The following is a 16,061-nucleotide window of genomic DNA, read 5'->3' on the forward strand; positions in this document are numbered from 1 at the left end:
GAATATTTACAATGTTTAATATTTATTTACAATTCATTGTTCAATGTTTAGTTAGCTGTCTTTCGTACAAGATATATATTACTGTGGTACATGTTAACAATGTAATAGCAGTTAAAAAAAACGTTTAAGAGTTATGAAACATAAAGACACACAGATATAAAAAATCACACTGTAATCGTAGATATACGTACGTAAATAGTTAATTAATATAGCTTCACGGCATTGCCTTCGTTTGAATAAGGATAGTGTAGTACACGCCGCTGCAACACGGTGTAATTCATTTGCACGATCACTATAGTTCCTATAGGAATTGCGTTTAGTCGTAGGTGGGCCGACGCGTTGTCTGGGGGAATGGGCCGCATGTTAAATACATTGAAAAGTCGACTTTATGTGTATGTAATTTAAATTCAAATTTCGTTACGAACTTTGGACATTCGAATTTTCCATTTGAATTTATTATAAAATTTTCAGTTTTTTTTTTTTTTTTTTTTAATATATTTAATATGTATATCGAGCGTTCGTTTTTTTTTAATTTTGTATATCTTAAATTATAATTATGAGATTTCATTTCTATTCGTACATACTCTGTGTTGACGTGTAACGATCATTATTATAATACTATCAGATGTGTATCTAATTACACTGTCTCCCTCATTTTCAAACATGGACGCAATATTATGGGTAACACCAGTATATTGTAAAGTGTTGCCAGGTTCAAAAATCATTTCTTAATAGTATAACGTGCACAAAATAATGGTTTCATTTGTGTATATTAGTGTGATATATGAAATGCGGCCCATTTAATGAAATAATGAGAAAAGGTTGGATCGGAACAAATAATGGTGCCTGATAATTAAATTTGTTTTAAAAATTGTTAGCAACTCGAAGAGATGATAGAGATCTTTGAAAAAGATTACTAACTGTTTTGTTACAAATTGTACTAGTGCGGAAAAGATTGTTTTTAAATTTCGAACATTATTTAAAATAGTTTTTTTTTTTTTTTTTTAAACAATACTGGCTAGAAGCTTACACCATACGATTGTTCGACACGCCGATCACCATACATTTAAGTGTTTATACAGTTTAAATACATGTATGGTAAGGTTTAGACAATTCTCTTTACTCTCACAGACATTAAATAAGTCTTAATGACTGACAAAGATAAATTAATAGATTTTAAATTGATTTCCATGATCTTATTAAACGTAATAAAACTAATATTGATAACTCACACATTGATACTTAAAACACACACTACCTATGGGCAAGTCCTTGACCATGTCTGCCTTGTCCAGAAAAAATAACAATTTTACTGTTCGATATATGGAGTTCTTTTGAATTTAATGAGATATTTTAAGATTCAGAACACAATGATTATTAATAACAAAAAAAAAAAATATATGCGTAAGACAGAGAGTCGAGAGTTTTGAAAATCGAATCTCTAGCAGTATATAAAATAAAAATGTTAAACATATTGTGTAAAAAAAAAAAACCTTTAAATGCTTGTTATTAATTGCATGATTGCGTCTTATTTTGTGTGTAAACAAAATTGGTAACCATTAAGTAATGTAGTTAGATAAATATTAAAAAAAAAAAAACATCATTTACCATATTTTTATTTACTCTATTTATATAAAGAAAAAATTACAAGATGTAAATTTAAAAAAAAGCAAACATTATTTATCATGGTGGTTATTTTAAGCCGAAAAACCAGTGAAAACCAGTCTTTAAAAAATTGAATTATAATCTGTATTTATGAATTCGATATTTAAATATTTCAAGCCCTTCTTGTATATTCTGGTAAATGTCAATTATTCGACATAAATATGTATTTATATGTGTATATTCATCTTCGTTCGTTGATTGTTGTGTAATTCTAGTGAAATCGACCAAATCGTTGTTTCTCTTGATATTTTTCGGATTATTTCTAGTTTTAAATGTTTTAAATGTTACGGATGCGGTTTTTGATGGCGCGGTTCAAGACTGTGAGGCAGTTTGATGGAATTAAAATGCGATTACATTATACGATAACTAACTAACCCCAGTATTGTAGAGTTTTGACAAAGATTACCGAAAATCGTCTCAGTTAACAGCCGAGGTATCATAGTGTATCAAACACTCGGAGTTAATGCATGTGTTAGATTAAATTCTACCCTACATTGGAGCATGGTATGATTAAAATTTCCTCCTCAAGAGGAGAGTTACCTTTGTCCAAGTGTGGGAAGCACGTGATGGAATTTCCTCCTAAACGGGGAGATTTCCTTGCCCAAAAGTGGGAAATTTTCGGACTTTTTCTATTTGATTTGATTAATGTTCTGTGGTTATATTATTGCATGATGTGTCGCGATTTGTACATACTCCTATTGGTCATATACTGCACGCTTTTATTTATTTTTAAAATCGACGTCGACTAATGTCTCCAGAATGATCTATAGAGACTAGTTATTTCGATCATCAGATACATCAATTAAGCTCAAACCGTACGTACCCTGTAAACAAACATATATCAACTCTCAGTTACTCTCAAAACAAGTATGCCTACGTAACAGTCTTCTAATTAACTCATACAACAAATAACCGATTATTTATGTAAAGATTTGAATATAATTATTTCCGGTCCGTGATGCTCAGAAAATTCAAGACAAAAGCGGTTACAGCTAGATCGACATCGTACAGGACGTATCTCATCATTGGCAACGATTAATTAATCTTCGTAAATTACCGTTAATTTGAACAAACGATCGACGAATACCTTGAAATACTGAAAACGATCTGTAATACATAATGATAAACTCACGTCACGTTTGACAAGTGAAATGTTGAAGAAAAAAACAGCTAACGATGTATGTTACAATATTTTGATTCGTGAATAATTTTAATATATTAATAATGTTATAATTGTTTTCATCATTGCATTACAATTTACCATCGTGTTGAGTCGTGAGTTTAGAGATAGCTGTTACAGAATAACTCTACATCAAAAAGGAAAGTTTTTGAATCGATTGATATCATATAAAGCTGTATAGAGACAGTTCAATATGAGAGAGTTTAAAAAATATATCTTGATTTATTATGATGATTGAAACAACTAAACAGAAATATATTACTTCAGTCAATACTTGCATTTCTGGTAATATAAAAATATATCGATATTCATAATAGCAGGACTTTAATTAGTAATCTTAGGTGATTAAGTCATCATAACAACACATCGTTTATGTTATATAATCTGTAATGGAATATAAACGAAATATTACAAAAAAATACAATAAAATTATGTATATTTTGTTGACGGTAGTAACCACTGTACGTAACCATAACCATGTTTTATCGTTGAATGTTTAATATAGCGTCACAATTAAATCTCTAAAGCCATTGTAATGAAATTACACATTGAGCTTGCCTGGACACTAAATAAGGTCGTAGGTAACTTGAAAATGTGTTAAAGCTTGAATATACGCGAAATGTGCTAACCGTACCGCAACTGTACTATAACGTATACAGTGCTACATGCCATTTTTTTGTATTATTTATTCGTATATTTCAAATCAAATTTAATAATTTCAATGACATTGATCGTACTTTCTTGAACGTTTCAAGTCCTGCTGTTAAGAATTTGAAATATTCTTAAATATATATAGTTTAATTTCTTCCTTGTGAATTAAGTCTATATTATTCAGCATTTCTGAGCGTTTATAACTGACCTGTCGAGTGTCAGACTACTGCCTTACGATATGTAATTCTTCTGTAATCACTTATTTCTAACTTGTAAATATACAACTAATCTTCATTATCAATAATTATAAATTAATCATTTATATTTGCACTTTCTAAATATTATTATAATAGTTTAGTTTGTGTTCTACAATCATGGGCTCAATTAGAAAGAGACAAATGTATGATAAGTATTGCTCTCTCACTAACTTAGACCTGTATAGTGTTGCAATAAACAAAAAAAGTAATTTGCAAGTATGTAATTTAAAAATAAAAAATGTTTTGAATGTTATATAAAAAAGGCTTCCCTTTTTTGCCATGAATTAATATTCTAGTTATAAACTTTGGATTTAAAGGCAATAGTTGAACTGTACACAACGAATGAAAATAATATATGTACAGAAATATTAGATATCGTTTAAATAGATCATTCAATAGATATCGTTTCAATGTATAACTTCAGATTAAAAAACTGTACGTAATTTATGAAAAAATCGACGCCATTTTATGGTAGTTATTGCCCTTAAATAGATATACTAACTCCGCTTTCAAGTTCTTCCCCAAAGTTTTCTATTTTAATAACTTATATTATTTAATAATTCAAAATGTTTATCTTTAGTTCGCATCTGTTTAAGTGATGTATTTATTGATGTAATTATAAAATAAATAGATTAAGATTAATAAGTTATTATAAATAAAGCACTCATTCATGTGATATTTATGCAGACAGATTTTTCGCTTATATTTTTTAAATTAAATGACATTTCGATATAAATTTCAAGTTCCGCTATGACGTCACATCAAACACCAAAATGTTCTTAATTCAAATATTATTAATAATAAAAGGGTTGGAGTTTGTGTTGAAATGTTGTTACATGTAATACTATGTAAAGCTTTTGTCACTAAGAATATAGGCATCCTGTGATAAGCCAATCGTAACCAAGCTGATGGTCATTGTCGATTGCTTGGAAATTTATTAAAAAAAATATAAAAGGTCAGCTCAACCGAAATATCAAAATAAAATTGCCATGATGAAAATGTCTGGCGTTCGAGTTTTTTTTTTTAATAAAATTTCAAGCAATTTCGTTGGAGCAGTTAACGTCACTTGCCTTGTATGTAGGGAGTGAGAGCTTCGTAGGAACAGCTAGGCTGTGCTACAATGTTTCTTCAATAAACTATCGTAAGTTACATTTTGTTGTTTTATTTACTTATCCATATGTACATCCCTACACAACACAAACTACAAACAGTGTTAAGTCTAGTTTAAATATGAAGAAAAAAATTACGTAGTTTTTTTTGTTCAAATTTTATATTCAGAAACGGAATGATTCGATGTAAATTCTCATCCGTTTTTAAATCATAGTAATACTTTTAAACGGTTGTGAAATTGATACCTTAAATTTTAATAGTAACTAAAATGTTTAGCGCCTATGTGAAGTAATTCTACAGCTGTCACGGTCGAGCGAGTTCCGGCGAGTGGCAGCGGGCTCAGACAAATGCATTCCTTTAGTTATTCTATTTTCACGTGATATTACAAAATATATATTCACGTTTTTGAGTTTGTTAACAAATCTATCAAACAATGTGCAATACCCATGGCAAGGCCCGCGGTTGGCTTTCAGCTCGATGTCCTAGTTTTTGATAACTGAAAACTAATACGCAAAAATACCAATCAACTTTAAGGATATCTAAGATGGCCCAGTGGTTAGAACGCATGTATCTTAACTAATGATTACAGGTTCAAAACCAGGCAAGCACTGCAAAATTTTCATGTGCTTAGTTTGTGTTTATAATTCATCTCGTGCTCGGCAGTAAAAGAAAACATCGTGAGAAAACCTGCATGTGTCTAATGTCTAATTTTAATGAAATTCGCCACATGTGTATCCACCAACCCGCATTGGTGCAGCGTGGCATAATAAGCTCCAAAGCCTTCTCCTCAAAGGGCGTGGAGACCTTAGTCCAGCAATGGGACATTAACAGGCTGATACATCATCTAAACGTAAAAGACCTATAGGAGATCCGAGGTATACGCAGAACTAAGCGCCACGCCCACTGAACTAAGATTATCATCAAGGTATTCTGTAAATTAAGATAGAGTATCATTTGAAAAATTACCATAATGGTGATAAAATAAAACAAACAGGTAAAATTTTTCGAAAACTTTATTTAAAAAAAAATATTGTTCACAAAAGTACAGAAGTCAAAGTGACATTTAACAAATTGTTACATTAATTTAATTACAATAAATGATATTCTTAAATACTTAATTATACACTCGCTAGCACTCGCGGAATACGTCTTGAAACCTGCTTCGATACATCGATAGACGCGTTTTGGTATTTAGGCATTAAAATGCAGATAAACATGCACAAAAATTGTTACAAATGTAAAAAAAACACATTTATATAATATTTCATTTGAATTTTATAAAATTTATTACAGACTTTGTCATATTATATTGATATTTAACTAATGTTTCGTTATTTAAATATACATGGTAAGTTGTAATTATTACCTAATTAATAAAGAACCTACATTAAACACGTGGACAGAATCTTGACTCGTTTAAAAACCTAAAATAGTAAACTATTGCTAGTATTATTTAGATCACGATATATTTAAAAAATACTATTGCCATTTGTAAAAATCAGTTTGTTACCGAGTATAAAACTGTCCATCTGTTTAAATATATTGTGAGATTAATTCACAACTCGGCACTTAAAAGTAAACTACCTAACGGCTCATTATGGTATGAAATTACTTACATTGAAATACAATCCACAGACAACATATTCGATACAGATTATAAATAAATGTATATTTATGTTTCATCTGTGGACGTATGAAGTTTTAAAACAAGCGAACGGTTACGAAATACTGATAGTAATTTAGGAACTAATAATAACCATTTTAGGATTTTTATTTTTAATTCCGAAATTATAAAATAAAATAGCGGGCCGATAACTCATAGACAAATCTCTTTATCACAGTTGTCGAAATGCGCAATAAAGTAACCTTTATTTACAAGAATACTACGGACGACGGCCAACAAAATATGAATATATTTTTTTATAGAAAATATCACGAATTATTGTTTTATAATTAATTGAGGTAAGGACTAAGGAAAACTTAACACAGCGTCGGCACAGTTTCCATCATCGCGTTGAATGAGCTAAGTCTCTTACATGAACGTATGATACTGCATGCGGGTGAAACAGTACTTATGTGTAAATTAAACGAGATTAATGTTACGGTTTAAAAAGATGAATTAAACGAAAATGAAAACTGATCATAGAACGATAATATTACTAAAGACTAAGCTTGTAAACATTAATTACAACTTAGAGAAATTGACTCCAAAACTGTTTTTTTTTTATTTGATGAAACGTCGTTGTTTATGAATAAAAGTATTCGTGTAAATACTGGCTAATGCATTATCTCTTGCAATAAAGCTAAGTGCGAACATGGCTTAATCTTACTATCTATGTCTTACGGTACGTAACGAGACTTGTCTATGGTCAAATTTTAATGGAGGCCAACGGAACTTCAAACGTATTTATAGTAACGATCGTAAACAATCTATTTCCGGCACTGTGACCATGAATATTTTAAATTTTATAAAATTAAAATAAGAATCACACTACGTAATCCTTTTGATAAAAATATAATCAAACATCCGAAATATTAGTAATATTAAGAAATCGTAATATAAGTCTCGTGTCCCGTCAGTCTCCATATAAAAGGCGTTTAACAAAGCTGAATAAATGGTTAAGTGTTTCCTAAACCGTCGATATAGAAAAATAAATAATCAATACTTACAAAGTACTTAATAATTTTTTATATAAAACTCTTAAGATATCTCGCAGTATAGATTTTGGTCCCGAAAATAATTTATATCGTCTAAAAAACGATATCTTCGACGATTAAGTAAGAAAAATAAACATCACTAGTGGATTTTAGCCTTAAAATTTATGTGACATAAATTCTTGGCCTCTAGGATTGTATTTCTGAGCCAAAGGTTTATAAACAGATATTCAAATGTTCTTACAAAACTTTCAATACATAATTAAAAGAACGCTTATTGAATTAAAATTATTCTTACAAAATATAACGCTTTCGACAATTTCTTATATTGTGATAGATAATGTTTTCTATTTGTCAAATTTCTACATGTATGTCGTTTAATATAGTCGGGGTTCTTATATACCACTAAATAAATAATAAAATTTAAAGAAAACACGCGGAAAACTGTCACCGACTGTAAGGAGACGGTACGTAGACAACTTGTAATACCAATATTTTTTTGTAATACGTGTGCCAGTTATAAAATTCATCAGAAAAGAATTCGTTACATAGATACATATACGTCGAGAGAAAAGACACATTTCATAGTTAAGACATATTGAACGTATTTATAACATATATATTTAAGGACTGTTTTGTTAATTTATTTAAATATTACCTGCGAGATATCTTAAGCCCTAAGCGCTAAACCTTTAACAATGAGTCGGGTTTCCAACATTGTGATATAAGGAGAGTCCGTTGCGCGTTGCCGGCACGTTATAAATACATCACAATCGTTATCAACAGCCTTTTTTTGTTTTTTTTTTAATCACCATAAATACGGTTACGTTGGCGGGAAAATGTTTGAAACAAAAATCAAAAATGGTTTTTTTTTTCACATTGAGATTATATGTGAAAATAAACATCTATAGTTAACGGATTAAATGCTAACGAAGAAACTAAGCATTCTTTTTTTTTAAAACCTTTGATTTTTTTTTCCGCCAAAATCGTAACCATATTTATGTTTTTTTTTTTTATTTTATTTTTGCAAATAAATATTGCATATAAGCCAACTTACTAATTTATTTGCTATATTTTTGTTTTTTTTTTTAATTTTATTATTGAATATATATAACAAGAAGGCTTACTCGATATTTCGTTTCAAAATGTAAGCAAAATTGATTCAATGTTTTAAACTTTATCCAAATTTAAAAATTAATTTAAAACCAATTATTAAAGTTTGTTATTTTAATAATTAACAATTTCTATAAGTCTGCATATTTCCGACGATATTTTGTAAAGTGTAAAAATATTCATAAAATATTTCATTAATATTATAATTGTAAAATCGAAATTTTTTTTAACATCATTTTATGATAAAATATTTGATATCAGTATTTATTATATTTTATTATGAACATATTACACATTTATATATTTTATGCCCGTTGGATATTGATCACAAGGTTTTTAAAACACTTTAACGAAACTATTTGACACAAAATTTATACTATTTAAATGACAATGTAGCTAAACTTGCCGCAGCCATTCTAGCACAAAATAATTCGCAGACTTGTAATTTCAACGCAGTACAACCGTTTTTGTGATTGAGATTCTAAATATTTTACCAATAAAACAACTCGTGCAAGCTGACGTCAAATTTACTAAGTTTCACAACGCCACCGCTAGACGGCGTTGGGTGTATGAATTTGCAGTCTTATAAGTCGTTTGGTTTACATCTTACTATTTATACTTTTTCCTCGTTTAGGGGCTGTTCCTCGTGTTTCTCTGTGTTGTTTTCGGCTGATTGAGGGGAATTCCAAGGCTGCAGTTCACCGGAGCCGAATACGACGAAGACTAGAGCCCCGCACACATAGGTACCGGCTAGGATGAAGAACACTATTTGCCATTGTTCGTATGTGTTCTGTGAAAGACATCATTATTATTCAGTTTGATATAACCGAGTAGCAAATAAGTCGACACGATTATTAAATAATAACCAAGACTTTCATTTGGTTTATTATTTTACCTTAATATCTAAATCATACCATAATTTGAAATAAGCTAAGAATAACATATTTAATAAACACAATATAAGTTAATCTCGTTTAATTATTGCGCACTAAGTTTCAGATCGCGCTACTATTGAAGACTCATATTCTTGGTGATGATGTGATGCCGTCCGACCGAAATCACCGCCGTCACTTATAAATAAATAAATAATAAATAAATATTGGACAACATCACATACATTACTCTGATCCCAATGTAAGTAGCTAAAGCACTTGTGTTATGGAAAATCAGAAGTAACGACGGTACCACAAATACCCAGACCCAAGACAACATAGAAAACTAATGAAGTTTTTCTACATCGACTCGGCCGGGAATCGAACCCGGGACCTCGGAGTGGCGTACCCATGAAAACCGGTGTACACACTACTCGACCACGGAGGTCGTCAATATTAATATAATTCGATGGGTCGCCAAATCCGAGACGAACGGAAAGAGTTACTAAAGTTAGTTAGTGTACGTGCTTTCCGAGACACGGTAGTGTACAAACTCCCAACATCCATCGAGCTGTTACTAACAAACCTAGGGATCTGGCCTCGGGAACCTCGGCCTTACCAACCAACCAACGAGGTGGTCAAACAAAACGAAGTGCCGTCACGAATAGATTAATAAACATGCTTACATGTTCCTTAGTTAACTCGCCGACCATGAAAGTGGAAAGCCAGCCGCCGAACGAAGACAGCGTGTTCGCGATACCGAAGATAGTACCTTAAATTGAAACAAATAGAGTTATGAACGATATAAATCTCTCAAAATAATGTATGATTAACATGTTTATCGTGTAAAGTTTGAATAACATGTCCTGAATGTATTTTGATGTTATCAGCGTTGATTAAAATTAGACGCGGAAGCAGTTCTTATCTCGTTGGTTGATTTTTGAATGTTAATCAAACAAATTAAATAAACTTTAAGTGATTATTATATATTCATATTATAAATGGGATAGAAGCTCTGTCTGTCTGTTACGGTTTCACTGCTTAACCGACGATCCAAATTTGATGAAATTTGTTTTGAATCAACCTTGAGCCCCCCAAGGACATACACCCTATTCCAAAGGAAGTAGGAATAAAGATAAACAAACCTTAGATTTACGTATTTCACGCGATTTGCTAATAACTCAGCTATATTGTGCACTACTAAGAGTTTGTGGTTAATATATCTTTATTTATAAAAAAACACTTGTACACTTAACTACTTATTTCCACTTTAATTTTACTTTCAAAATTCCAATAGTGCATGTGTCTAATTTCAACGAAAAGGAGAAGAGGACAGCCCAGCAGTGGGAAATTTACAGGCTGCTAATGTAATGTAAAATGTATTTACTGATTTAAGCGTGACATGTTTCATTATTTCAATATAAAAAACGAATACTTCGTTAAAATGATCGTCGTAAATAAAATTATCTTTTGTTTCATTTATGGAAAAGAACCATGACTCACGTCAGTTCGTATGAGCTATCCAAAAACATTCCAGGCGCTGACCTGATGTTAATTTCATACAATGAACCCAAAGAGGTACGTGTCGATATTATCAGACACGCCTCCGATGAAAAATATATATCTATACTATTATTATAAATGCGAAATTAAAGTAATTCTGTCTGTCTGTTTGTTTGTTACGCTTTCACGGCCAAACCACTAGACCGAATTTAAAGAAATTTGGTAAACTTAAAATTTCCAAAGCACCAACATGCGGGATAAAAACTAATGTATAATTCGTCGAATGTATTGCCAGAAATCTTTACATAAATGCCATAACATCAAAGCTTCAACTCAACCGATGGACCCAAACACGTAAATACACCAAAACATTCATTATTTTTTATATGTTAATTATTACACGTCAAAAACTTGAGTTTGACCTCAGATCTCATAAGATAGACGTATTTATTTTCCATTCAATTAACATTTAGATCATAAAATCGCTAATATATTTATTACAAGGTATAATATATATTTATGACTAGGAAAGAACTCGGTTCGTATGTCTCCTCTAACATACTGGCAATCGACTGACGGTGACACGTTATTATGATATTTGTACCCTTTAAATATAACGAATATTATAAATGCGAAATTAACTCTGACTGTAACCTCTTCACGCTTAAGCCTTACCGGTTTTTTTTTTTATGGCATTGGTTGGCGGACGAGCATATGGGCCACCTGATGGTAAGTGGTCACCACGGCCCATAGACAAAGGCGTTGTAAGAAATATTAACCATTCCTTGCATCACCTATGCGCCACCAACCTTGGGAACTAAGATGGTATGTCCCTTGTGCCTGTGATTGGTTTAAGCGTAAAGAGGTTACAGACCGATTTACATGAATCTACCACTCGAGGGGGACGATGGTTCGTGTGCTAGAGGTAAAGTTTAAATTTCGAGCGAGTAAAGCCACAGGTTCAGCTCGTAATCAAAATGGTCAATCTCGCAAGTCACTTGACATTTCGATCTGTTTCTGCGTTGATTTTAGAATTTGTTCTTCTAGGATAGCCGGTCAATCGCGTTAGCCCAGTTTTTTTTTTTCAAGTATTGCACCTAACTATAAGAGTTTTAAGAACATTCAAGTCATGTCTCCGTGTATCAAAATCTTACCGCTGAATTTAGGTGCTATGTCCAGCCCATTGCCAAGGTAGCCGGCGGTGACCGCGCCGTTGATGGTGAGCGCCATTGTGAAGATCGCAATGGACCAGATCCTGTCGTGACCGAAGAACGCTTGAGCGATCATCATTAAACCTAATAAACAAATGTACAAGTTATTATAAATAGATTATTCGCTGCATAGATTGTGTCATCAGATCTGAACGTCGCTTTTCAAATCTAAACAAATTTTCTCGTGGAAACCACTATCAGACCTTGAGAATACTGCCTCATTTTTGAAGTCAATTAAAATAAAAAGGAACTATTGATTTTCAAATGAAAATTATAATACCGTCGCAATAAAATTTGGCCCGACTTAATAGACCGTATATAATATAAATAAAAAAATAATAATAAATTCGATTTTCAAATTACCAGGTAATCCAACGGCGAATCCAGTGAAGAGTTTCCTCGCTGCTGTGGTGGAGAGACGTCCACTGCGACGGAGGGAGTCAGCCAGCACGGACGATGCCAGCGCGCAGAGATACTTGCCGAGATATGGGAGGGATGACAGCAGACCATTCTATAACGAAAAACGATCATTAACTTTTATGTATTTCAATTACATAATTGAGACAAAGTCACGTTATAAAAAAATATACACATATATCTTTGTTATTATAGAACAAGTAAACGCTTAATATAAGTATTAACAGCTTGAGTTAACCAACACTTGAAAAATAGCAGAATTATTAATTAAGGAAAAAAATTATATAGAAGTTCACTGAATTCAGGGCTACTCAGAATTAGTGCCACGAAATATACAGAAGGTAAATAGAAAATCCTCTCATTATTGTACTAAAAACTTCGTTAAACGAAGATTAATGTAAATGTCTCTGAAGAGGTTTAAATTTGAGTTAACTTTTAATCCAGACCGAAGTCTCTGACTACTTATTACGACATATAATTTTCAATCTAAAATGAGGTTTTATTCCGCCATAAAAACAAGCGGCTAGTTACCCAGTGACTATTATTAAGCGTCTATAAATAGCCTGGAATGCATTGAAAATAGCTCCTAGAAACTCGGAATCTGCGACAGGCGCCATAGTATGTTTTTTTTGCGATGTGTTTAAAACTGCTTAGTAGTAAATGCAAATCAGAGGCAATGCGGGTCGCTCACCTCGTTCGGAGCTGGATATAGTTTTGGTTACGTTTACGATAAGATAACTCTGTTATGTAATTTGTTATAATCTTTACTCTCTGATTTACTACGGTGGGTTCTCGCAAGCCCGCCCCATTCATTAGTTATTCTACCGCCAAACAGCAACACATAGTATCGATGTGGGTGCTGACCACTTTTCATCAGACGACCACACAGCTCCGATGCGAGATGGGTAGACATGGGGCAGATTTTCATCGAAGACATGCAGGTTTCCTTACGATGTGTTCTTTAACATGAAAATTCTGTGATGCTTGTTCGTCGGCTAAAATTTTCATTAATTAGGGGATAAAATTATATATTTAACTGACAGAACCGGCTACGTTATACGTAAACGTTTTAAAAAGACGCTGAATATAAAGGTACAAATTATTGTGAAAATATTCAGCGGCTTTTTAGAGGAGCGCGTACGAAAGAGACGTCGATGTTTTGTATAAGTAAAGATTCCAATAACATAACGAATACAATAAAGAATATAGATGACATATTATTAGAACATACATTTAATAATATTAACATTGTAATATTACATTTAGTTTAGTAAGTGATTGTATTGTTATTCTATGGAATTTAAATATATTAATTATGAATTTATTATTCCGGAATGTATAACATATTATTATTATGAACGCTATGTTTGATATGTAAATATATTTTTTTTGTCGAATTTTATTGTATTATGCGGAAATGTATATTATTAATTCTCTATTATTTAATAAATTCCTTAATCGATACTAATATTATACACGTGAAAATAGCTCTATCCGTCTGTCTGTTTTCTGTCGAATTGGATGAAATTTGCTATGAAGCAAACTTGAACTCCAAGAAAGGAAATGTTTTAAACGTAAAACATACGACGCCGCCATGATATACACGCCGGCGAAAAGTATTACTGAATGAATAAAAAATAAACAAACATATAGACAATCGTTTAAATTATTACCTGTACCGCTTGCCGTTAAAACGCTTAACCTTGTAGGTCTGTTTGAGATAAAAATAATGGCTTTCTAAGCAAATTGTCACAGCTACCGGTTTTATATATAATCAATAATTTATTACGTAATTTAAATTTAACATAAAATGTATTAATTATTTATTTAAAACAGGCTCAGTTCGATGACTTCAGGTGTGGTTTATACCACAGGCCAATACCCGATGTTGAGTATACCTTCTTAACTCGTTTTTATTGCTGATCGAACTATGAATCATATAAACCTTTTACGGCAACACAAAAGCTACGTTAGGCTGTAGTAAAGCACATACGATCGCATTATTATTGATTTTTTTATGGCATTAGGGCTTCGTGCTGGTAGTAGTGCTCCCCTCTGATCCTGAGTCACAGATTACTCTACCATCAAACATACAATACTAAGAAATTGTTTATATATCTTACGGCAGCCAGTCTGAGGGCGAGGGGCAACAATTACCATCAACTAGATATGTTTTTAAAATATGTGTTTACTAGTTGTCGCCAGCGGTTCCGCTCGCGTTTTCAGATCGGTCCTCAACTGTTAGATACAAAGAAGCCTATGTCCATTCTTATGGTTCATGCTTGCTTCATACTTACTAAATTTCATCAAATTAGTTTCAGTGGTTTGGTCCAAAACTAAAACACATTGACGGAATCCGACGGACATAATAAAACTTAATCTAAAGACCGAACTAAGAGCAAATAAAACTGCAGCAATTTGCAATTATTTTTTTATAACCATTACTGAAAACCAAGAAAGGCGTCAGATATTTTTACGACAGTCATCCTGTATTGCGATCGGATATCTAGTGGAGCTTCTCACGGATCGTAAAGGGGTCATCAGACGGGGGATTGACACCGCCTTTGCAAATTACAAGGGAATGACGCTTGTAATTATTGTAAACAGTTAGTGCTAAATATAGACCGTATGATACCAACAGGTTTACGATACGATGGAATGTGAGCGCCACACATTGCGGCAATACCAGGAGATCGAAACGTATGATATGCCATTACCAGCTAAACGTATTTACGCGAGTGTTTTATTGCGAAGAGTAAATTATATTTTAGTAAAATATTTCTGTGTATTATAACTGCATATTATGTAACCAGTCATTTTAATTGTCCAAAAAGAGTATGTCTTCTGTTTTATAAGGATTCTTCCCAAGAATCTACTCCGAATCGGTGGTAATTTTAAATTAAATTTCAATTGTAAAATGACGATTCAAAAATGATGTTTAGCATTGATTTAATTTGATATATACGTGTATTACTATTTTATCAAATAAGGTTTATATTTTAAAAAAAAAACTATTAATTTAATTGAAGGACTTTTTTTATCAAAATCCGACTGTGGCTATTTTGATACATCTAATCAAAGACAGTAAATACACATACAGCCAAGCTTCATCGAACACGTACGCTCTTTCTTTTTAATATGAACTAACGGGCCTCATTATAAGTGATTACCAATGTCCACAGACATTGGCGCCAACAATAACAAATTACCAACCTTAGGCACTAAGATATTATATCCCTTGTGCCCGTTGTTACACGTGCGAGTTTCCTAGCGACGTTTTTATTAATCAAACACAAGACGAATAAATAAAAATTAAGTACATAAAAGCAGTGCTCTCCCGGCTTTCAGCGCGCCCTTTTCGCCCACCTCGACCCACGCGGCCAATTAAATGAATTAATCAGCGACGATTTATCAATCATCACGTCGA

The 16,061-nt window shown here is 32.1% G+C and overlaps 1 protein-coding gene across 1 annotated transcript in view; it reads right to left on the minus strand.

Annotated features, from left to right (window-relative positions):
- Positions 1 to 8,912: 8,912 nt before the first annotated feature.
- The window catches only part of LOC113400576 (sialin), a 52,387-nt gene continuing 45,238 nt past the window's right edge, over positions 8,913 to 16,061 (minus strand). Inside the window, exons 9-12 of the mRNA XM_026640212.2 lie at positions 12,581 to 12,728; positions 12,161 to 12,301; positions 10,190 to 10,275; positions 8,913 to 9,421 (exon numbers count right to left, since the gene is read on the minus strand). Coding sequence (XP_026495997.1) covers positions 9,245 to 9,421; positions 10,190 to 10,275; positions 12,161 to 12,301; positions 12,581 to 12,728 — 552 coding nt within the window. The 3' untranslated portion in view covers positions 8,913 to 9,244. The remainder of the gene's footprint in view (positions 9,422 to 10,189; positions 10,276 to 12,160; positions 12,302 to 12,580; positions 12,729 to 16,061) is intronic.

This window comes from Vanessa tameamea, chromosome 17 (assembly GCF_037043105.1).
Source record: "Vanessa tameamea isolate UH-Manoa-2023 chromosome 17, ilVanTame1 primary haplotype, whole genome shotgun sequence".
Lineage (NCBI taxonomy): Eukaryota > Metazoa > Arthropoda > Insecta > Lepidoptera > Nymphalidae > Vanessa > Vanessa tameamea.